We start from the raw sequence: 25,000 nt of genomic DNA, 5'->3' as shown, positions 1-25,000 counted from the left end.
GGGAGGAGAGGAAGGGGGAGAGGAGGGGAGGAAGAGGAGTGGGGAGAGGAAGGGAGGAAGAGGAGTGGGGAGAGGAAGGGAGGAGGGGCGAGGGGGAGGAAGAGGAGAAGGAGAAGAAGTGAGGGTTCTGGGTAAATCCTGTCTTAAAATTACGCCGAAAAAAACAAATAATACATATCATGGTTGTGTAGTTTCAGTGTGACCTGGCGTGTGTGTGTGTGTGTGTGTGTGTGTGTGTGTGTGTGTGTGTGTGTGTGGGTCAAATCAGGGCCGTCCGTCGGCTATTAGCCGTCACGTTATCTCCCGTTAGTCGTCTCATCTCCAACTCAAAGAGAATAAATAAAGAAGACTTTATTCCTCAGAAACATGTGTGTGTGTGTGTGTGTGTGTGTGTGTGTGTGTGTGTGTGTGTGTGTGTGTGTGTGTGTGTGTGTGTGTGTGTGTGTGTAAGAAAAGGAGGGGGCGGGGTCGCAATGAAGGAAGAAAAAAAACGCAGAAGAAGAAAATCTCCAATTCATTGAGATCAAGTCAATAACACTGTAATATTTATGAAGGCTGGAAGCCAGGCCGCCCTAAAACCCAAACTCCAGCAATCCTGAATTATAAATTGGTATTGATTTGTGTTGTGGGTGAGTGAGCTGCAGTGTGCGTGTGTGTGTGTGTGTGTGTGTGTGTGTGTGTGTGTGTGTGTGTGTGTGTGTGTGTGTGTGTGTGTGTGTGTGTGCAGCAGCAGGATGCAGCTCAGCTGCTCGATTGTTTTCACGCTTTCACAGAGAGAAAAAAATGTGAAGCTGGTTGTTTGGCAACAGTTTGTAACGCTGGAAAAACTCTCAGAGAAGGTGAGTGTGTGTGTGTGTGTGTGTGTGTGTGTGTGTGCACGTACATGTGTGTGTATGCGCCACATACTGTATGTACCTGTGTGTAGATGTGTTAATGGGATTTCAGTCGGAGCAAAATCCTCCTAATGCTGGTTTTCAGTTCCTGGAGCTTCTTCACGCTGCAGCTGAGCGCACACACACACACACACACACACACACACACACACACAAAAAAACACACACAGTCTTTTATACTTTTACGTTTTTCTTTTCGGCCTCCAGACATCATCCTCGGCTCTGATGTGACGTATCTAGAAAACACCGCTGACCAACAGAATGTGTTTTTATAGCGATAAATAAGAATAATGACGCTGGCTCCTCCCCTGGCGTTCCCACACACACACACACACACACACACACACACACACACACACACACACACTCTGCTGGCCCCGGCTGTGTTGAGCCTCGGAGGTGAAGCTGATGGACGCCCGCCGCGGTGCGAAGGGATTACACCGCTCAGTACGGCAGAAACACACTCAGTCATGCTCCAGAGCTGTGTGTGTGTGTGTGTGTGTGTGTGTGTGTGTGTGTGTGTGTGTGTGTGTGTGTGTGTGTGTGTGTGTGTGTGTGTGTGTGATTCAGTGTGTTTGATTAAACAGCATCTTAAACCATCTTTAAAGATGTTTTTACACCTGAAGGTCTGAACCACCTTCAGCGTTTGATCGTTTAGTTTTGGTTTCATATTCGCTACAAATCCAGAGCAATAAAGAAACACCTGATACACCTGATACACTACCTTTCTTCATCACCTACTTTATGTCTTCATCACCTACTTCCTGTCTCAGTCATCTACTTCCTGTCGTCATCACCTACTTCCTGTCGTCATCACCTACTTCCTGTAGTCATCACCTACTTCCCTTCACTTTCACATACTTCCTGTAGTCATCACCTACTTCCTGTCTTCATTATCTACTTCCTGTAGTCATCACCTACTTCCTGTCTTCATTATCTACTTCCTGTAGTCATCACCTACTTCCTGTCTTCATCACCTACTTCCTGTCTTCATCACCTACTTCCTGTCATCATCACCTACTTCCCTTCACTTTCACATACTTCCTGTAGTCATCACATACTTCCTGTCTTCATTATCTACTTCCTGTAGTCATCACCTACTTCCTGTCTTCATTATCTACTTCCTGTAGTCATCACCTACTTCCTGTCTTCATCACCTACTTCCTGTCTTCATCACCTACTTCCTGTAGTCATCACCTACTTCCTGTCGTCATCACCTACTTCCTGTCGTCATCACCTACTTTATGTCTTCATCACCTACTTCCTGTCTTCATTATCTACTTCCTGTAGTCATCACCTACTTCCTGTCTTCATTATATACTTCCTGTAGTCATCACCTACTTCCTGTCTTCATTATCTACTTCCTGTAGTCATCACCTACTTCCTGTCTTCATTATCTACTTCCTGTAGTCATCACCTACTTCCTGTCTTCATTATCTACTTCCTGTAGTCATCACCTACTTCCTGTCTTCATCACCTACTTCCTGTCGTCTCGTTTTCTTTTCCAGAGCTATCAACCATTACGTTTCACAAGACAGAATAAGGTCTGGTCAGACAGACGGGTAGTCAGACAGACGGGTAGACAGACAGACGGGTAGGCAGACAGACGGGTAGTCAGACAGACGGGTAGACAGACAGACGGGTAGTCAGACAGACGGGTAGACAGACAGACGGGTAGGCAGACAGACGGGTAGGCAGACAGACGGGTGTTTTGGTCGTTATGTAACCTGAACCGTCGTCTCTCCTCCCTTAGCGACCTCCTCTCCTCCTCCCCCATATCACATCCCCCATCTTTATATAGAAATCAATACCCTCTTAATCTGCCCTCCTCTCTCTCTCTCTCTCTCTCTCTCTCTCTCTCTCTCTCTCTCTCTCTTCTCTCTCTTCCTCCCCCCCCCCCCCCCTCCTCCCCTTCAACCTGTCTCATTCTCACCCCCATCACCCGTCTCTCCATCTCTCTTCCTGCTGTCGTTGTGTCTGGACTCGCCCGCCTCACATTTCATTCTTCACACCGCAGACAGGGACACACACACACACACACACACACATATACACAAAGACACACACACATACACACAAATATACACAAAGACACACACACACACATACACAAATATACACACAGACACACACATACACACACATATACACAAAGACACAGGCTGATATAACTTGTGTATTTGTCCTTTGAAAAAAAAAAGTCTCCAATTTAAGACGAGCAGCTGAATAAGCTCCTCCCTCTCGTCTCTGGCGGCCATATTGAAACTGTACCAACTGTTCAAGCTGCTGCCGCTTTAATTCACCAGTGAGATACGAATAAAAAGAACAGAATATCCAGATTAACGTAAACAAAAACAACAAAGAGAGTTCAGACGATCAGCTTCCAACATGGCGGCCGATCGTCAGTGATCATCACCTGCTTCTCCGACAGGAAGTAGCAGAGGAGCCAAACTAACGTCTGCTAACACACTAACGCACACACACACACACACTCTGCTGGCCCCGGCTGTGTTGAGCCTCGGAGGTGAAGCTGATGGACGCCCGCCGCGGTGCGAAGGGATTACACCGCTCAGTACGGCAGAAACACACTCAGTCATGCTCCAGAGCTGTGTGTGTGTGTGTGTGTGTGTGTGTGTGTGTGTGTGTGTGTGTGTGTGTGTGTGTGTGTGTGTGTGTGTGTGTGTGTGTGTGATTCAGTGTGTTTGATTAAACAGCATCTTAAACCATCTTTAAAGATGTTTTTACACCTGAAGGTCTGAACCACCTTCAGCGTTTGATCGTTTAGTTTTGGTTTCATATTCGCTACAAATCCAGAGCAATAAAGAAACACCTGATACACCTGATACACTACCTTTCTTCATCACCTACTTTATGTCTTCATCACCTACTTCCTGTCTCAGTCAACTACTTCCTGTCGTCATCACCTACTTCCTGTCGTCATCACCTACTTCCTGTAGTCATCACCTACTTCCCTTCACTTTCACATACTTCCTGTAGTCATCACCTACTTCCTGTCTTCATTATCTACTTCCTGTAGTCATCACCTACTTCCTGTCTTCATTATCTACTTCCTGTAGTCATCACCTACTTCCTGTCTTCATCACCTACTTCCTGTCTTCATCACCTACTTCCTGTCATCATCACCTACTTCCCTTCACTTTCACATACTTCCTGTAGTCATCACATACTTCCTGTCTTCATTATCTACTTCCTGTAGTCATCACCTACTTCCTGTCTTCATTATCTACTTCCTGTAGTCATCACCTACTTCCTGTCTTCATCACCTACTTCCTGTCTTCATCACCTACTTCCTGTAGTCATCACCTACTTCCTGTCGTCATCACCTACTTCCTGTCGTCATCACCTACTTTATGTCTTCATCACCTACTTCCTGTCTTCATTATCTACTTCCTGTAGTCATCACCTACTTCCTGTCTTCATTATATACTTCCTGTAGTCATCACCTACTTCCTGTCTTCATTATCTACTTCCTGTAGTCATCACCTACTTCCTGTCTTCATTATCTACTTCCTGTAGTCATCACCTACTTCCTGTCTTCATTATCTACTTCCTGTAGTCATCACCTACTTCCTGTCTTCATCACCTACTTCCTGTCGTCTCGTTTTCTTTTCCAGAGCTATCAACCATTACGTTTCACAAGACAGAATAAGGTCTGGTCAGACAGACGGGTAGTCAGACAGACGGGTAGACAGACAGACGGGTAGGCAGACAGACGGGTAGTCAGACAGACGGGTAGACAGACAGACGGGTAGTCAGACAGACGGGTAGACAGACAGACGGGTAGGCAGACAGACGGGTAGGCAGACAGACGGGTGTTTTGGTCGTTATGTAACCTGAACCGTCGTCTCTCCTCCCTTAGCGACCTCCTCTCCTCCTCCCCCATATCACATCCCCCATCTTTATATAGAAATCAATACCCTCTTAATCTGCCCTCCTCTCTCTCTCTCTCTCTCTCTCTCTCTCTCTCTCTCTCTCTCTCTTTCTCTCTCTTCCTCCCCCCCCCCCCCCCCTCCTCCCCTTCAACCTGTCTCATTCTCACCCCCATCACCCGTCTCTCCATCTCTCTTCCTGCTGTCGTTGTGTCTGGACTCGCCCGCCTCACATTTCATTCTTCACACCGCAGACAGGGACACACACACACACACACACACACATATACACAAAGACACACACACATACACACAAATATACACAAAGACACACACACACACATACACAAATATACACACAGACACACACATACACACACATATACACAAAGACACAGGCTGATATAACTTGTGTATTTGTCCTTTGAAAAAAAAAAGTCTCCAATTTAAGACGAGCAGCTGAATAAGCTCCTCCCTCTCGTCTCTGGCGGCCATATTGAAACTGTACCAACTGTTCAAGCTGCTGCCGCTTTAATTCACCAGTGAGATACGAATAAAAAGAACAGAATATCCAGATTAACGTAAACAAAAACAACAAAGAGAGTTCAGACGATCAGCTTCCAACATGGCGGCCGATCGTCAGTGATCATCACCTGCTTCTCCGACAGGAAGTAGCAGAGGAGCCAAACTAACGTCTGCTAACACACTAACGCACACACAAACGCACACACGCACACGCACACACACACACACAAACACACACACGCACACACACTCCCCTCCCCCACATCTGCTGACGAGGCAGGAGCCCACGGATGGTCGTCCTTAATTAGCCACACCGCACTCATATTCCTGATTAAATCGCTGTGTGTGTGTGTGTGTGTGTGTGTGTGTGTGTGTGTGTGTGTGTGTGTGTGTGTGTGTGTGTGTGTGTGTGTGTGATGGAAGGTTATCAGTGCATTCTTAATTGGGAAAACACTCGAGTGATTAACAGGAAGAAGAAGGGAGAGCGAGCTTCAGTCTGGGCAGAAAGAGAGAGAGAGAAAGAAAGAGAGAGAGAAAGAGAGAGAGTGAGAGAGAGTGAGAGAGTGTGTGTTGACGTTCTGAATACTGAAACCGCTGAAACTTTTTTTTAAAGGGTTTTCTAACTGATAGAAGACCTCACCTACGAACTTCCTGTCGTCATCACCTACTTCCTGTCTTCATCACCTACTTCCTGTCCTCATCAACTACTTCCTGTCTTCATCACCTACTTCCTGTCTTCATCACCTACGAACTTCCTGTCGTCATCACCTACTTCCTGTCTTCATCACCTACTTCCTGTCTTCATCCACTACTTCCTGTCTTAACCCACTACTTCCTGTTTTCATCACCTACTTCCTGTCGTCATCACCTACTTCCTGTCCTCATCACCTACTTCCTGTCTTCATCACCTACTTCCTGTCCTCATCAACTACTTCCTGTCTTCATCACCTACTTCCTGTCCTCATCAACTACTTCCTGTCTTCATCACCTACTTCCTGTCCTCATCAACTACTTCCTGTCTTCATCACCTACTTCCTGTCTTCATCACCTACGAACTTCCTGTCGTCATCACCTACTTCCTGTCTTCATCACCTACTTCCTGTCTTCATCCACTACTTCCTGTCTTAACCCACTACTTCCTGTTTTCATCACCTACTTCCTGTCTTCATCATGAAAACAGATGAGGTGAAGAACATAAACAGCTTTTTGTTTCAGCTGTTGAGCGGCTTGATGAATAAAAAGAGGGACGAGGTGCGATATTGAGAAACAACTAGCGGATTCGCCTGGAGGTGGGAGAGGTGCATGCTGGGAGGTAGATCTGCCTAGGGGAGAAGGGGGGGAGGTTCCCATGACCCCCCCGGTGAGACCCCCGCCCTGGGTCAAGAGGGGGTCCTGCTGCGCTCAGCTGGACGTGGACACGCTGACAGGCAGCTAACGAACCTGCAGGTGGTGATGTAATCCCTCCGTCCAATTAAAACAGGAAGTGGGAACCAGCTGATGGGGCGGGACCTGAACCAGTACTCTGACCGCGCTGCCTTCAGGGCCTTCACCAACGCCGGGTCGTTCCCGTTCTATTTTATAAGGTTGGATCCTTGTTTTACACTGAATGAAACTTCTATTCTTGTATTTTAAAACCTGTTTTATTCTATTTTAGCTTGTTTTCATTCCCAAAATGCCTTTTCGACCTCTCAAACATTTTTTTGGTTTCCGGTGAAACATTTCCTGAGCGTTAACAGACTAAAACCAACAGATTCATTGATAATAAACGTGAAGCTGCAGCCCTCACCTCCGTCGTCCATCTTTGAGCATAAGCTCCGCCCCTCTGCTCCCCGGCCCCGGGGCCACTGAGCACTTCTCCCTGGATCACATCAAACCTGAAGGAGCCTCGAGGGCCCCTGCAGGCCGGCCCGGCTCCACCGGGGCCTGATGGAGACACCCAGACAGGTTACTAACCCCCACCCCCAGAGGCCACCACACACACACACACACACACACACACACACACACACACACACTAACGAGAAGCTCGACAGAAGAGCCTCCTTCGTTTCTACTGAACGTAAACAAACAAGTCATGCTGTCGTTCTTCTAGAGGGGAAAGTTTCTGGAAAACAGAGGCAGAGGTCACATACACACACACACACACACACACACACACACACACACACACACACACACACACACACACACACAGCCACTGTTAGTAATTCCTCTGAGCTATTCTTGTTTCCCGTCTTAGTCACACAAAGTAAACACAACTCTAAAAACAGGACTGATACTTGACCTCTGACTCTCTCTCCATTTCTCTCTCTTTCTCCATTTCTCTCTCTTTTTCTCTCTTTCTCCATATCTCTCTCTCTCTCCATATCTCTCTCTCCCTCTCTCTTTCTCTCCCTCTCTCTCTCAAATCAAAGAGAGATCTGAGGGTTGAACTCGGTGAGTGTGATCGTGTGAATAATTCAGTGTGACCATCAGGCCGTCCGGCCGCCATCTATATTTTACACCTCCGTCAACCGCAAAACACACAGATTTCACACCGGATGCATCTGTGTCCGTCCACTCGGAGCTCCATACTGGGAGGACTGGGAGGACTGGGAGGACTGGGGGTACTGGGAGGACTGGGGGGACTGGGGGGACTGGGGGGACTGGGAGGACTGGGAGGACTGGGGGGACTGGGAGGACTGGGAGGACTGGGAGGACTGGGGGGACTGGGGGGACTGGGGGGACTGGAGAGACAACAGGAGAGCTGTTGTTGAAACCTCCATCTTTCTAAATGTTCTGAACATCGGTGGATTTCCTGGAAATCGTGGACTTGTAGACGTTGAACACTGGATCCTACATTTCCCATAATGCACCGGGGCGGTGTCCTTCATTTACCGCCCCCACCTGTTGCTACGTAAACTCTATCGTCTCTCTCGACGTATCAAAAGGCTCAACAAGAATCCGTTTGTTGGAAACACTGAAACGATCGATCGTCGACTTTAAAGATCGGTACAAAATCTCCTCTTTCGGCAGCTCTCTCCATCACAATCAGCCTTCAAAATAAAACGCCGCGAGTACAACCTGATCCCACTTTACCCACGATGCATTGCCCCAGCAGGTCGTCCGTCCATGTCGGCGGCAATAAAACCCCATTAACACGTCGTCGGAACAACGGCCGCCTCCGAGAACCGACACAAACCTCAAATCACGTCGCAGCAGTTGACCTGCATCCAGACCCCTCCTTCTCCCACCCACACACACACACACAAAATTACCCAGAAACCCCTGCAGCAACCTCCAGGACTTTCCTCTCCTCCTCCCCCATCTCTCTCTCCCCTTTCAATTTTAGCCCGGCCTGCCCAGTAATGTCCTGCTTTTATTGTAAATCTATACTCTTAATCTGGCCGGCTCCGATGGGCCTCGCTCGCCCCGATCAATACGCTACGATTGCTGGGAAGGGTCCACGGGGGCAGATAACCCACCAACACCCCACCACCCCACAGCAGACCCCCACCCCGACACCACCAGACCCCTATGGAGTTAACCCTCCAAAGGGTCCAACGCTGGAACTTGACTCAAAGCTGCCGTTTGGAGGACGCTACGTGATGTTCATCAGTAAATGATGGTCATTTAGAGTCAAACAGACCAGCTGCATTCTCTCTCCTGACCACCAGGAGCGACTCCTCTGGTTGTATAGAAGTATATGCTTCATGTGTTAAAGCTGCATTCTCTCTCCTGACCACCAGGAGCGACTCCTCTGGTTGTATAGAAGTATATGCTTCATGTGGTAAAGCTGCATTCTCTCTCCTGACCACCAGGAGCGACTCCTCTGGTTGTATAGAAGTATATGCTTCATGTGGTAAAGCTGCATTCTCTCTCCTGACCACCAGGAGCGACTCCTCTGGTTGTATAGAAGTCTATGCTTCATGTGTTAAAGCTGCATTCTCTCTCCTGAACACCAGGAGCGACTCCTCTGGTTGTATAGAAGTCTATGCTTCATGTGTTAAAGCTGCATTCTCTCTCCTGACCACCAGAGGGCGACTCCTCTGGTTGTATAGAAGTCTATATAAATGACTCTACTTCTCTTGATGTATTCCCTAAACATTGTAAAACATGAGTTTATGTCTCAATCTCTAGTTTCAAGTCTTCTTCTATACAGCATGACTTCCTGTTCACTGGTTGCAAAAAAACAAGATGGCGACGACTAAAACGCCAAACTTTATGCTTCAAAACGTCCACAAAACCAATCAAAACTGATGTGAATCCATGAATAAAAGCAGACTTTTTCCACGTGGGTAGAAGTAAAAGAATAAAGCGCTGATGAAGGAGAAGAAACTAATAAAAACAACAGGAAAGCTCTGTGTTGTAGATCACAGCTCCTCGCTGCTGCTGCCGCTCCCCGGAGGCCATAAAGCTTCTTAACGGCGAGACGAAGACGGCGTGCAGGAGTTTCTTTTTAGCAAATGGCGATTCATTAAAAAAATAAAAAGCCGTATAAAAAACTCTGAGGCCTTGACTTTCCCTTTAAATTTCCCTTAATTTGCTTCAGATGGCAGATGAAGGAAAATACATTATAATGTGTTCACTCTCTACAGAAGAGGGGGCTGATGGGAAATGTAGTTTTCACTCAGCTCTTTTAAATAATATAAACTACGGTTAAAAGTTTCTTCTTTCAGTAATAACAATTTTTTAATTCATGTTTAATTTAAGATGAAATAGTGAACAAACGTCTCTATTTCAGAATAAAAAAATACGCACTCTAAAATACGTACGCTAGTCAACGACACGTTGACTAGCGTACGTATTTTATTCTGAAATAGAGACGTTTGTTAACTATTTAATTTAATTTAAAAGATAAGTTTGTACGTAAAGAAAGTTTCAGTTTGTCGTAAATATAATTTAGGCCGCTTTTATTGTGAAACTCTTGACGCTTGAAACAGGAAGTTGTTCCTATTTAAATCGAATGTTTCTTCTCTTTGTGTTCAACCGCTGAACCGTGTCTTGTTTTCACTAAATCTACTAAACTAAATCACTCCTGTCAGTAGACGAGGGGCCGCAGGTTCGATACCCGGCGTGAACCCGCAGGAGTGTGAAGCGGGAGGCGGCTGAAGAGTGCGAAGGTCAAAGGTCGCTCTCCATCACTCTCCACTCACTTCTCTACGGGCGACATCAAAGCTGCAAATGGCGTTAGAGGAACAAGTGCTGTGTGTGTGTGTGTGTGTGTGTGTGTGTGTGTGTGTGTGTGTGTGTGTGTGTGTGTGTGTGTGTGTGTGTGTGTGTGTGTGTGTGTGTGAAGCAGGTCGTGACCTCCATGTAAGGCCCGGCCATTAAAGCAGGAGGGTGATGGTCAGACGGCGGAGGAGGAAGAGGGAGGGAGGGACGAAGAGGTGTGTTCTGGGTAATTAGAGCTCGGCCTCCTCGTACGCGCTGACACTCTGCGGCAATTTATTGCCCCGCTCGGGCAACTTGTCCACCCATCTAATTGCAATATTAGCGTGTAATAGCGGCGGCGTTACGGCGATCCGTCAGCGCCGCGTTCTGCTGCCTCGGCAGGAATCCGACCATTAACCGAGAAACGGAGGAAACAAAGCGACCTCTGAGAGGAGCATCAGCGCACATTTATATGCACACACACACACACGCACACACACACACACACACACACAGCTACAATAACTTCCTGTTTTGGGGAGGGAAGCTGTTAAAGGGTCAGTTCATCGGAGACAAAAGGAAACACGTTCCCTCCTTTAGATCTGCAGATATTCTCTCCACTGCTTTAAAACATGACAATCATGATATTTAATAAAATCATATACATGTTGTTCTTTTTTTCATTTTGTTTAATCTCTCTATGTTTGACCACTTTCTTTTGGTGTAAGATGTTCTTTTGTTTTGATTGTCTGATAAGTGTTATTATTATTAAAATATGGTTTCATATTATTATTATTGTTATTATTATTATTATTGTTACATTTCAAAATTATTAATATTGTATTTTATTATTTTCATTATTATTTTAATGTTATATTTATATATATAATATAATTATTCATTATTTCATATTATTCAAAAATAAGAGTCCAAAAGACAAAACAATATAAATATGAGTTATAACTATACATTTCTGATATTTCTAATGTAATCTTTTCATATTTATGTTTCTTGACTGTTTTGTTGTGTTTATTTTTTTGAACCTAAAAGAAAAAGGTGAAAAAAGGGTAAACCTACATGGCAATGAATCTGATTTTTTAATCACTGTGTTTGTTATTGTTAATAATATATAATTAAAAGAAAATATTAATTGCATTATCCGGTTACATCTGCGTTAGTACACAATTCCCCAACATTGTCTCTCGCAGCAGGAAAACCCTCTGAAACACAGCCACATGGGAGGAAACATTCTGTTATTAAACACGCTGCTGCGAAAACATGAGACGCAGCCGAGAGGTCAAAGGTCAAAGGTCAAAGGTCACAGCAGCGAGGTGAGCGAACGTTCACAGATCAAGGAAAGCAAATAAAACGGTGAAAAAGAGCTTTGTGTTAAATGATGAAGCATGAAGATCAGTGTGTGTGTGTGTGTGTGTGTGTGTGTGTGTGTGTGTGTGTGTGTGTGTGTGTCAGTTTGATTTATTTCAGCGAGACGTGAATTCACAACATTAAACTGCTTTACTGTAGCTACTGAGCTACATCATTTGCATGATGGGTCACTAAACACACTAAAATACCTCCCCCCAACACACACACACACACACACACACACACACGTGTTGTATAAATATATGTGTGTGTGTGTGTGTGTGTGTGCGTGTGTGTGGTTAAGTGTGTATCAGAGCGCTCAGTAATAAATCCTGCATTTCTTAACAGGCGCTAAAATGCAGAGAAACAAGCAGAGCTGCAGTAAATCACAGTGTGTGTCTGCACATATGTGTGTGTGTGTGTGTGTGTGTGTGTGTGTGTGTGTGTGTGTGTGTGTGTGTGTGTGTGTGTGTGTGTGTGTGTGTGTGTGTGTGTGTGTGTGTGTGTGTATTCCCTGGGTTAGTGGACTAGTATCAGTGTCCTGTCGTGTCCTAATTACAGCGGTCGAATTGCAGAGGAGCGAGGAGGAAGAAGGAGGAAGAAGGAGGAAGAAGGAGGAAGGAAGGAGGAGGAGGAGAAGGAAGGAGAAGGAAGGAGGTGGAAGGAAGGAGTAGAAGGAAGGAGGAGGAAGGAGGCGGAAGGAAGGATGAGAAGGAAGAACAAGGAAGGAGGAGAAGGACGGAGGAGGAAGGAGGAGGAAGGAGGAGAAGGAAGGAGGAGAAAGGAGAAGGAATGAGAAGAAGGAAGGAGGAGAAAGGAGAAGGAAGTCATACGGTGAACTTTAAATTTGTTTATAGTATTTTTATTGTAAATGTTTATATTCTATATTTGTGTTTCCTGATATTTGCAGTTTGTTCCCTTTGTATGTTTATTATTTAATATGTTTATTGTAAAACAGTAAATGTGAAATCTACCTGGCAACCAACCTGAGTCTCAATGACATGACTGTACTGTAAATAAAGTACCTGCTGTATACAAGTACATAAAGTAACGTATAGAATAATACACTGTTTGCATTCAGTCAGATTACAGCAGCTCTTAAAACCACACGTCCATTTAATGTTTGTATTCTTTCCACTGGTCTGCACATAGATTATATTTATGTTCAGATTATATTTATGTTTAGATTATATTTATGTTTAGATTATATTTATGTTCAGATTATATTTATGTTTAGATTATATTTACGAGGCACTGATTTCTATTTTAAATCAAATTTCTTGTCAGCAGAAACATGTTTAGCAAAATAAAGCTGCTTTTGATTATGAACACAATGTTAAATAATAGTATATACATTTTTTGTGCTTCTTTCTATATTCTTTGTCGTGACACACTGGACGGTTCTGACACAGTTGAGTCACTATCCGGTCCAGCAGCATTACCCACAATGCATTGTGTTGGGAGGAGTGTGTAGAGTTCATCTCATGTGTGACAGGACACACAGAGAGGTGACAAGACCTCGAAAAACACCCATCAGACACACACACAGCCCCGAGGTGAGAGCGTGTGTGTGTGTGTGTGTGTGTGTGTGTGTGTGTGTGTGTGTGTGTGTGTGTGTACATTGTATGAGTGTATCATGTATTATCATTCCAGCATGTATGAACATGTGTATATACATGTTCTTATATATATGTAGAGAGAGTGTGTCTGCATTCATACAGTATGAGAGTGTGTGTGTGTGTGTGTGTGTGTGTGTGTGTGTGTGTGTGTGTGTGTGTGTGTGTGTGTGTGTGTGTGTCCTGGCCGTGGTCCAAGGCCTCTCTAACATGGAGATGACCCCCCCCCCCCCCCTCCCCCTTCTTTCTCCCTCCTGACCCTCTCTGAGGTCATTGGCTCCCACCGCCGCGACCCGGCCAATCACAGCCGGGCGCTGTGACGGACAGCCGCCCGGCTCCAAGGACACCGAGGGCGGAGGGATTAGAGCGCCGCACTAATAAAGGATCGTGATGCTGAAGAGCGTTTCTTCTGGAGCCGTCTCATTGGCTGTCGCAGGGAATATAATATTTATTTATTTTGTTTGGCATTGGATGAAAAATAAATGAAGCGCCGTCGCTGCTGGTTTTTAAATATATAATAAAGTCAATGCAGCAACTAAAAGGATTACAACAGGTGTTCAGGCGGTGGGGGACAGGTGCATGCAGATGTTCTAAAAAACAACGAGCTCGGGATTGTCGTCTGGCTGCTGACACACACACACACACACACACACACACACACACACACACACACACACACACACACACACAGGAGATTAAGGCACTTTAACGTGTTATACATCATTCAGTGACTTTCACTTCCCGAGGACGTCGTTCTCTCTCACGTGCGACCGCAATAAACGTCCCCAAATCCACTCAGAAGTCAGAAAGAAACGATGCCGCAGAACCAGAATATTATCATCGAAGCTGCATTCATTCCCTCAGTAAACATTGTCAACATGAGTTTATGTCTCAATCTCTAGTTTCAAGTCTTCTTCAATACAGCATGATGTTCATTTAGTAAATTATGGTCATTTAGAGTCAAACAGACCATAAAGCAGGGGACGCTTTAGGGGCGGGGCTACAAGGTGATTGACAGGTCGCTACCACGACGTTGTCCGGTGTTTTCGTCTGATAAATTTGTGTTTTTTACTTTCTTTAACATTTTGGTCGACTTAAATGCAGCGATCACTTTACGTAGCTCCGCCCCCTCGTGTCACTTCCGGTTGTTAAAACAAACAAGATGGCGGCTGCAAAAAAAAAGTTGAGTTCCTCGAAACAGTTACTGGAACACTCTGCTTTATCCAGTCATATGCAGACGATGAACCGCTGTTTTCAGATCTAATAAATAATTAAAAACAAATTTACAGGATGAACTCTTATTTAAATCAAATCAAAGCCTTTGAGAAAGATCTCATTTAGAAACCTGAAACTACGACACGGTGAAGTTGTTTCCTGGTGCTGAACGCAGAACGATACAGAACGATACAGAACGTTGCAGAACGTTGCAGAACGTTACAGAACGATACAGAACGATACAGAACGATACAGAACGATACAGAACAATACAGAACGTTGCAGAACGTTACAGAACGTTACAGAACGATACAGAACGATACAGAACGATACAGAACGTTGCAGAACGTTGCAGAACGATACAGAACGTTGCAGAACGTTGCAGAACGTTGCAGAACGATACAGAACGATACAGAACGTTGCAGAACGATACAGAACGTTGCAGAACGTTGCAGAACGTTGCAGAACGATACAGAACGATACAGAACGTTGCAGAACGTTACAGAACGATACAGAACGATACAGAACGATACAGAACGATACAGAACGTTGCAGAACGATACAGAACGATACAGAACGTTGCAGAACGATACAGAACGATACAGAACGATACAGAACGTTGCAGAACATTGCAGAACGATACAGAACGATACAGAACGTTGCAGAACGATGCAGAACGTTGCAGAACGTTGCAGAACGTTGGAGAACGTTGCAGAACGATACAGAACGTTGCAGAACGTTGCAGAACGTTGCAGAACGTTGCAGAACGCTGCAGAACGTTGCAGAACGTTGCAGAACGTTGCAGAACGTTGCAGAACGCTGCAGAACGGAGACGTCGATCATCCGGCTGGTGTTGATTACACAACTCACACATCGAGCGTCTCGGCGGAAGCGAGAGGTGAAGAAGAAGTGAGACGCCAGGAAAACAACAAACAGAAATCTGACGTGTGTGTGTGTGTGTGTGTGTGTGTGTGTGTGTGTGTGTGTGTGTGTGTGTGTGTACAGAGACGACAGCCGGCAGAGGAGGAAGTCCGGACTCTAACTTGTGAACAGGAAACGATGAAACGTCACAAGTCCGTGCACGTTGGGTTTTAATTGATGAATGAACTGAAACAGGAGGAAGGATTTAAAGGAGATCAAAACTAAACAAACAACAAGAAAACAGCTGATGGTGAAAAAACTCCAACAAATCTCCTTTGCAGCCAGTGTGACTGTCAGATGAGAGCAGATCTCTTCTTCTCTAAAGACACTGAAGGGGTTTTGAGAGCGAATACTTCATCCGATGTAATAATGCTGCGTTCATCTTCTGTAGAACATGAACCCACAACTCCACCGAGGGTTTCTGGGTCTACACCTTTTCAAAATACTGTTTCAGACTTCCACACTAGATTTATGTTCCCCGAACCACAACAGCACCTTAGCCCCTTAGACCTTTAGCCCCTTAGACCCTTAGTCCATTAGCATCTTAGCCCCTTAGCACCGTATCCCCCTATCCCTTAGCATTTTAGCACCGTAGTCCCTTAGCACCTGATACCCGTAGCCCCTTAACCCCTTAGTCCCATAGTTTCTTTGTCCCTTAGCTCCTTAGCATCTTAGCCCCTTAGAACCTTAGTCATGTAGTCCCTTAGAACCGTAGCCCCTTAGCACCTTAGGCCCTTAGTACGTTAGCACCTTATTCCCTTAGCCCCTTAGCCCTTAGTCCCGTAGTTCCTTAGTCCCTTAGCCCCTTAGCCCTTAGTCGCGTAGTTCCTTAGTCCCCTTAGCCCCTTAGCATTAGTGGCTATCTGTAGCGCTCAACACGTCTTCGTGAACTTGAATGCTTACCTGTGATGTGTTCAGGCGTAGCGGCCGCTCTGCCACGAGCAGCACTCTGCTTGTAGAATCAATTATTTGTTTAGAAACTCTGAATTTTCATATTTTTTTAAAAGCTGAACGGAAGCAATAAGTCTGTGGATCCAGACGGGGAAGTTCCTCGAACGATGCGTGAGCACTGAGCGTCCCAAACTGAACCCGACTCCACGAGTGGAGCATGAAACAGTGTGCTTGTGTTGAAGGAGAGGAGACAGACAGGTACACAGACAGGTACACAGACAGGTACACGGCGGTAGAGAGACAGACAGGTCCGGGGTCAGCTCCTACCTGTCGATGATGACGGGGTCGGAGGGCGTCTCGTTGCGGTTCCCGCAGCTCTTCTTGTCACAACACCGGCTACAGGAGAGAAAAGACACGCAGGCCGTCAACACATCTGGTTTCTAACAGCACGTTAGCATCAGTGCTAATGTTAGCATCAGTGCTAACAGCAAAACACAAACTGATTAAACGTTTTTGCTCACATTCACGCTCCAAACAGCAATATTAATTATATACATTATAATGTATCAAAGAAAGGAGACAATCTGCTTTTTGAAAACAATACTTCAATAGTTTTTACATCAGTGAAGTATCTGTTGGTCAAAAGAAGCAACCATGGCAGCAAGAGGTGGAAACAAACTAATAATAATAATGATAATAATTCACACACATCTGACCGTAGACCTGCTGGATGCTATGCTATTTTAATGCATAAAAAATATAAATAAACTTAATTTGAAGTCACAGATTTAGAAGCTTGCTCCAAAAACTAAAATCTTAACTACATCACAACTTTATCTGTTTCCCCTGAAATTACAAAACAGACGACATCATTCTTTCGAGGAAATTTTCAAGGAATTATTAGGATAAATGAAGTGTCACTAAATTCTTTCATTTTGAAAAGCAGCCCTTTCCCCCCCTCAACACTCTCTCTCTCTCTCTCTCTCTCTCTCTCTCTCTCTCTCTCTCTCTCTCTCTCTGTCTCTTTCTCTCTCTCTCGAACCAGCTGGGTGGAGTCCAAGCCAAGGTCACTAACAGTTGGATGACGCCCAGCAATGGCAGCTCCACTGTGGCCCCCCACACCCCCAGGCCCCCAAACCCAGCCCCCGGTGCCGTGGCCCCTGAAAACCAGCCAGCCAACTGGGCAGCTGCTCGCCAAAGCAGCCGTCCAGGTAGCCAGAGGGCAAACCGGCCGGCCGGCGAGCGATTCATCCAAACGGCGTCCGGCTGCAACATGAAACCGAAGCGGAGTCAGTGGAGGCATCTGGAGGGAGCGCTTGGTTTCTGTCTCAGCGCCACGGGGGGCGGGCGGAGCCAAACCAGGCGCTCGGTGTCGCGGGTCAGTGTGGCATGTCGAACAGCAGCAGGCTGAAGCCAGCGCATTAATATCCATCAGACAGACGGGACGGGCTGCGTTTAGTCTCCCACGGCTGGAGGAGGTCAGTGAACGCACCGCGGAAGTCAGACAAGGGAGTAACCATGTAACAACGTAACAAAGTAACAACGTAACAACGTAGCAAAGTAACAAAGTAACAACGTAACAAAGTAATAACGTAAAAAGGAACAACGTAACAACGTAGCAAAGTAACAAAGTAAAAAGTAACAACGTAAAAAGGAACAACGTAGCAAAGTAACAAAGTAACAACGTAACAACGTAGCAAAGTAACAAAGTAACAACGTAGCAAAGTAACAACGTAACAACGTAACAAAGTAACAAAGTAACAAAGTAACAACGTAGCAAAGTAACAACGTAACAACGTAGCAAAGTAACAAAGTAACAACGTAACAACGTAGCAAAGTAACAAAGTAACAAAGTAACAACATAACAAAATAACGACGTAATCAAGAAACAACGTAGCAACGTAACAAAGTAACGAGGTAACAAAGAAACGACGTAACAAAGTGCTCTTATATCAAACTACTTTTATATCAAAGTACATCTTGAAAAACTACATTTATATCAAACTAAATCTTTTAAAAAGTACGTTTATAACAAAGTATGTTTATTGCAGTCGGCATTTACAGGGGCACTTTTTAATAATTAGATAAAAAATCCAAACTAACCACATTTTGTGATTTTTTTAAATGTTTTTTTACTGCAGTATTTTTACTGCAGACTTCTTAGTACATTAACAACAAAGTACAGTTACCAAAGTAAAGTACTTAAGTACACTTCTCAGGTAAATATTTGCTAATATCGTCTTTTTAGTTTATTCATTTCCACCAAAGGTGATAAAACAACGTCATTGTTTTGTCTCGGTGTTTGACATCGTTCTTGGAAACGAGGACAAGATTGAAACATATATATTTACCAAATAGATTAAAATAATTATATTTTTTTAATGTTGAAGCACTAAATTAAATCTACAGTCACGATTATAGGTCATGGATTAATGTATTACTTTCAAATAAACACAACAACGTTTTAAAATCAAACACTCTTCCTATAATTAGTTCTTTATTTCAGTCGACTTCGACGTTTATACTAACGTAATTTTTAATGTTTGGGAGGAAGAGGAGGACATCTGTGTTAAAGTCATGTGACCAGCTGTAAATATATTTCACATTTGTTTATTTTATCAAGTCTTAAGTTATCAAAGGGTTTGAAAAATATAATATATTGCATTGTTATGGATTAAATTACCCAAAAGTCTATTAAAACTTTAAAATACTGCCAACACATTCATCCATCAGTAATAATAATAATCTATCAATATAATAGCGCTGAGACTTTTACTATTTAAGATGTCAAACTGTTCTCTTACATGAGCGATATGACAGAAGAGTATTAATAAACTGCAATAAACTCTTCAGTGACGCAAGAGAAGCACCAGTGAGGCGTTCAGGGAACATCCGCACGTCTCGCCCTCCTTGTTATCGGTGAACATCGGTAACAACAACTCTCTCTCCGCCTCCCGCTGCGAGGCTCATCAACATATCTTCCGGTAATTCTTAAAAATTAATCAATGACCCGCGTCGTCCAATCAGGCGCCTGCGTTCGGCCCCCACGCCGTCCGGAACCAAATTGCCATTTGACAAACAAGCGTCAAGATGGCGGGCCAAACGAGACGCTGCATGAATCATTTATCCAGCGTTTGATCTCGTAAGTACAGAAAAATCAGAAACTAAGCGTTGTGTTTGTGTCCCGGCTGGATGTGTGTGTGTGTCTGTGTGTGTGTGTGTGTCTGTGTGTGTCTGTCTGTGTGTGTGTGTGTGTGTGTGTGTGTGTCTGTGTCTGTGTGTGTGTGTGTGACTGTTGCCACAGAACGCGCCACAATAATTTATTCCCCCAGCTACTTGGAACCATTAGTGAAAGTTCCAGGAGACCAATTAGCATTGGAAACCCACTGGTGCCGCTGTGGTGACAACCTCCTCCAAACTGCCAAAGAAGTGTTATAAACAAACTGGACCCCAGGAGCTCTGCCGGGGCCCCTCCAGGGACCAGGGGCCCCTTTCCAAAGACAAAAACAAACCTTGGCTGAGCGTCCACAATATCGCCTTAATGACGTTTCCCCCCGGGCCGCAAACAGGCTAACACCACGGCCGGCTAATGACTGAGAGCAACAACACACACACACACACACACACACACACACACACACAGACCTGAGAGGGAGTGTGAAGCCCAGAGTGTGTGTGTGTGTGTGTGTGTGTGTGTGTGTGTGTGTGTGTGTGTGTGTGTGTGTGTGTGTGTGTGTGTGGCTAAATCCGTCAAATATAAAGCAAACACTGAGTGTGTGTGTGTGTAAGAGAGAGAGGCTAAAAACGGGAAAAATAAAGCTAACAGTTTTGTGTGTGTTGTCACTCTGCAGAGAGCCTCCTCAGGTCTCTGTACACACACACATACACACACACACACACACACACACACACTCTCGGGCCCTAAAAATAATGCATCCACGGGAGCCAGCTTGGCCGGTGGCCGGGGCCACGCGAGCATCATTACTGCTGGCTGCTCCTCCTCGGCGCTCAGCAGCCACTTCAGACGTCTCCACAAGTGCAATCTACTCGAGGCACAAAGGGGAGGTTTGTCCGGGCATGTCGGCGCTCCGCTATCACACAAATAAAATAAATAAAATAGAAGAAAAAAAAACAGAGAGCCTTCAAAGGCTCCCCCGAGGACGCCGGCTTCAGAGGACCCCGGCGCTCGGATCACAGCGTCCAGATAACGGCGAGCGGGACGGGGGCCCGGCAGCGCTCGGGCTCGCTTTCAAAGGGCAAGTGTTGTAATTACCAGAAGGCCTGGAACGCCTCGCCGGCAGCGGCAGCGGCAGCGGCAGCCAGGGCCGATGATGCTGCCGCCGCCAGCAGAGACAGACAGCCGGCCGGCAGCCGCCCCGAACTGGAAGCCACTCTTCCTCTGGGCGAGCGGGGCAGCAGGTTTTATTTTTATTTATTTGTTTCTCAGCATCGCCCGGAGCCAGCGAGGGAGAGCGAGGGAAGGAGACGAGAGGAGAGGAGGAGAGGGGAAAGGAGGAGAGGAGGAGAGGAAGAGGAGAGAGGAGAGAGGAGAGAGGAGAGAGAGTGAGGAGAGAGGAGAGGGGCGAGGGAAAAGGAGAGAGGAGAGAGGAGACAAGAGAGAGGAGAGAGGAGAGAGGAGATGGGAGAGAGGAGAGAGGAGAGGTGCGAGGGAAAAGGAGAGAGGAGAGAGGAGACAAGAGAGAGGAGAGAGGAAAGAGGAGATGGGAGAGAGGAGAGAGGAGAGCGAGGAGGAGGAGAGGAGAGGAGATGAGAGAGGAGAGCAAGGAGAGGAGAGAGGGGGAGAGAGAGGAGAGGAGAGGAGAGATGACGAGAGAAGAGAGAGAAGAGAGGAGAGAGGAGGAGAGAGGAGAGTTGGAGAGGAGAGAAGACGAGAGAGGAGAGAGAAGAGGAGAGGAGAGAGAGGAGAGGAGAGAGAGGAGAGAGGAGAGAGAGGAGAGTTGGAGAGGAGAGATGACGAGAGAGGAGAGGAGAGAGGAGAGAGAGAAGAGGAGAGAGAGGAGAGAGAGGAGAGGAGAGAGAGGAGAGAGGAAAGGAGAGGAGAGAGAGAGGAGAGAGGAAAGGAGACGAGAGGAGAGGAGCTCCCGGAGCTGGCGAGCCTCCGGCTGCCCGCTGGCAGCGTCGTCGTGCCAACCTGGCTGCTCACTGGTTTGTGATCGGTAGTTTTGGAAGGCGGCAGAGTCCCGTTTAAGAATGGTTAATGTGCCGCTATGATATGATGGAGAGGTCAGCTGAAACACACACACACACACACACACACACACACACACACACACACACACACACACACACACACACACACACACACACACATCCCAGATCTGTGTTGAGGGAAACCAGACTGCAGGTTGAGGTTCATGCAGCAGAAGGACGTTGGTTCAGGAGCAACATTGTTGCTTAACGTATTTTCATTCATTAAACATATCTGAGAGGCGATACGTTTCCTGAAAAAACTAAAGGTATCTACCTTTAAAAGGTATCTACATTTAAAAGGTATCTACATTTAAAAGGTATCTACCTTTAAAAGGTATCTACATTTAAAAGGTATCTACCTTTAAAAGGTATCTACATTTAAAAGGTATTTACATTTAAAAGGTATCTACATTTAAAAGGTATCTACCTTTAAAAGGTATCTACCTTTAAAAGGTATCTACCTTTAAAAGGTATCTACATTTAAAATGTATATATCATGTTGTGGAGAAGCAGCCGTTATATGTATCTATAAATATATAGCAATATATGTATCTCCTGTTGGCCGTGAATCTGCTTTCAGCCGCGTTTAAAGAGAACAAATGAAACGTACAGAGACGTAGTTTCTTGTTCCGCTAACCCGTGAGAGGGTGACAGGGTTTCCCGCCCCCTGAAGCAGGGGCTGCTCCCGCTGAGCGTGATCCAGGTAGACGTTCTCACCTGGGAGCCCGATGGAAAGAGTGAGCCGCTCGCTCATTAGCGATGGAAACACGGCGTCCATCGGGGGGGAAGATGCTTAATAATCACACTCAATCCCATAATGACTGACGCTCAGAGTCGTCATGGAGACGGAGCTCGTATCGGGATATAAAAACCAGTTTACTCAACTAAACACCAGTATACTGCAGATAAAAACCAGTTTACTCAACTAAACACCAGTATACTGCAGATAAAAACCAGTTTACTCAACTAAACACCAGTATACTGCAGATAAAAACGTAAGAAACGTATTTTCTAGTCTTCATGACGCTCAAACACACAAAGACGCTCTGAGACTCCAGCTCTAGGTGTGTTTGTTACATGTGTGTGTGTCCTATTTGCACACACACACACACACACACACACACACACACACACACACACACACACACACACACACACTCTTCTTCACTCCTCAAACTGAACCAGTAAAACCATTAACTCTCAGACAACAGCAGAGACACGCAGGGCAGGAAACGTGTTGATTGGTGTGATGAACGACAAACCAACAGCTGCTCTTCTTTTCTACACACACACACACACACACACACACACACACACACACACACACACACACACACACACACTTCTATATCTATGGACCATCCAATGCAACCATACAATGCAGCTCAAAGGGTTTTATTAATAATAATAATAATAATAATAATATACAGGTGGAGCTTATTTTACTTCACATACTGTTGGTAGTTTAATGTAGACTAATACATCATCTTCATTTTATTATTTAATATTCATTATATTATTTATATTAAAATATAATCTGAACCTGCAGAGTAACTAAAGTGTGTTTAATGGTATATAAAGTATAACTAAAGTATGTGTAATGGTACATAAAGTATAACTAAAGTGTGTTTAATGGTATATAAAATATAACTAACGTATGTTTAATGGTATATAAAGTATAACTAAAGTATGTGTAATGGTATATAAAGCATAACTAACGTATGTTTAATGGTATATAAAGTATAACTAACGTATGTGTAATGGTATATAAAATACAACTAACGTGTGTTTAATGGTATATAAAGTATAACTAAAGTATGTGTAATGGTATATAAAATACAACTAACGTGTGTTTAATGGTATATAAAATATAACTAAAGTATGTGTAATGGTATATAAAGTATAACTAAAGTGTGTGTAATGGTATATAAAGCATAACTAACATATGTGTAATGGTATATAAAATACAACTAAAGTATGTGTAATGGTATATAAAGTATAACTAAAGTATGTGTAATGGTACATAAAGTATAACTAAAGTGTGTTTAATGGTATATAAAATATAACTAACGTATGTTTAATGGTATATAAAGTATAACTAAAGTATGTGTAATGGTATATAAAGCATAACTAACGTATGTTTAATGGTATATAAAGCATAACTAACGTATGTGTAATGGTATATAGAATACAACTAACGTGTGTTTAATGGTATATAAAATATAACTAAAGTGTGTTTAATGGTATATAAAGTATAACTAAAGTGTGTTTAATGGTATATAAAGTATAACTAAAGTGTGTTTAATGGTATATAAAGCATAACTAACATATGTGTAATGGTATATAAAATACAACTAAAGTATGTGTAATGGTATATAAAGTATAACTAAAGTATGTGTAATGGTACATAAAGTATAACTAAAGTGTGTTTAATGGTATATAAAATATAACTAACGTATGTTTAATGGTATATAAAGTATAACTAAAGTATGTGTAATGGTATATAAAGCATAACTAACGTATGTTTAATGGTATATAAAGTATAACTAACGTATGTGTAATGGTATATAAAATACAACTAACATGTGTTTAATGGTATATAAAGTATAACTAAAGTATGTGTAATGGTATATAAAATACCACTAACGTGTGTTTAATGGTATATAAAATATAACTAAAGTATGTGTAATGGTATATAAAGTATAACTAAAGTGTGTGTAATGGTATATAAAGCATAACTAACATATGTGTAATGGTATATAAAATACAACTAAAGTATGTGTAATGGTATATAAAGTATAACTAAAGTATGTTTAATGGTATATAAAGCATAACTAACGTATGTGTAATGGTATATAGAATACAACTAACGTGTGTTTAATGGTATATAAAATATAACTAAAGTGTGTTTAATGGTATATAAAGTATAACTAAAGTGTGTTTAATGGTATATAAAGTATAACTAAAGTGTGTTTAATGGTATATAAAGCATAACTAACATATGTGTAATGGTATATAAAATACAACTAAAGTATGTGTAATGGTATATAAAGTATAACTAAAGTATGTTTAATGGTATATAAAGTATAACTAGAGTGTGTTTAATGGTATATAAAATATAACTAACGTATGTTTAATGGTATATAAAGTATAACTAACGTATGTGTAATGGTATATAAAATATAACTAACGTGTGTTTAATGGTATATAAAATATAACTAAAGTATGTGTAATGGTATATAAAGTATAACTAACGTGTGTTTAATGGTATATAAAATATAACTAAAGTATGTGTAATGGTATATAAAGTATAACTAACGTATGTGTAATGGTATAGAAA

At 43.7% G+C, this 25,000-nt stretch overlaps 1 protein-coding gene across 1 annotated transcript in view; it reads right to left on the bottom strand.

Annotated features, from left to right (window-relative positions):
• The window catches only part of LOC306745804 (transcription factor COE3), a gene marked incomplete at its 5' end in the record, with an annotated part of 124,639 nt that overhangs the window by 76,827 nt on the left and 22,812 nt on the right, over positions 1 to 25,000 (bottom strand). The window contains one exon of the mRNA XM_079228645.1: positions 16,777 to 16,845. Within this exon, the coding sequence (XP_079084771.1) occupies positions 16,777 to 16,845 (69 nt within the window). The remainder of the gene's footprint in view (positions 1 to 16,776; positions 16,846 to 25,000) is intronic.

Source organism: Taurulus bubalis, assembly GCF_910589615.1.
Source record: "Taurulus bubalis genome assembly, chromosome: 13".
Lineage (NCBI taxonomy): Eukaryota > Metazoa > Chordata > Actinopteri > Perciformes > Cottidae > Taurulus > Taurulus bubalis.
The sequence above is the reverse complement of the archived record's forward strand: the minus strand, read 5'-3'. Positions and strand labels throughout refer to the sequence as shown.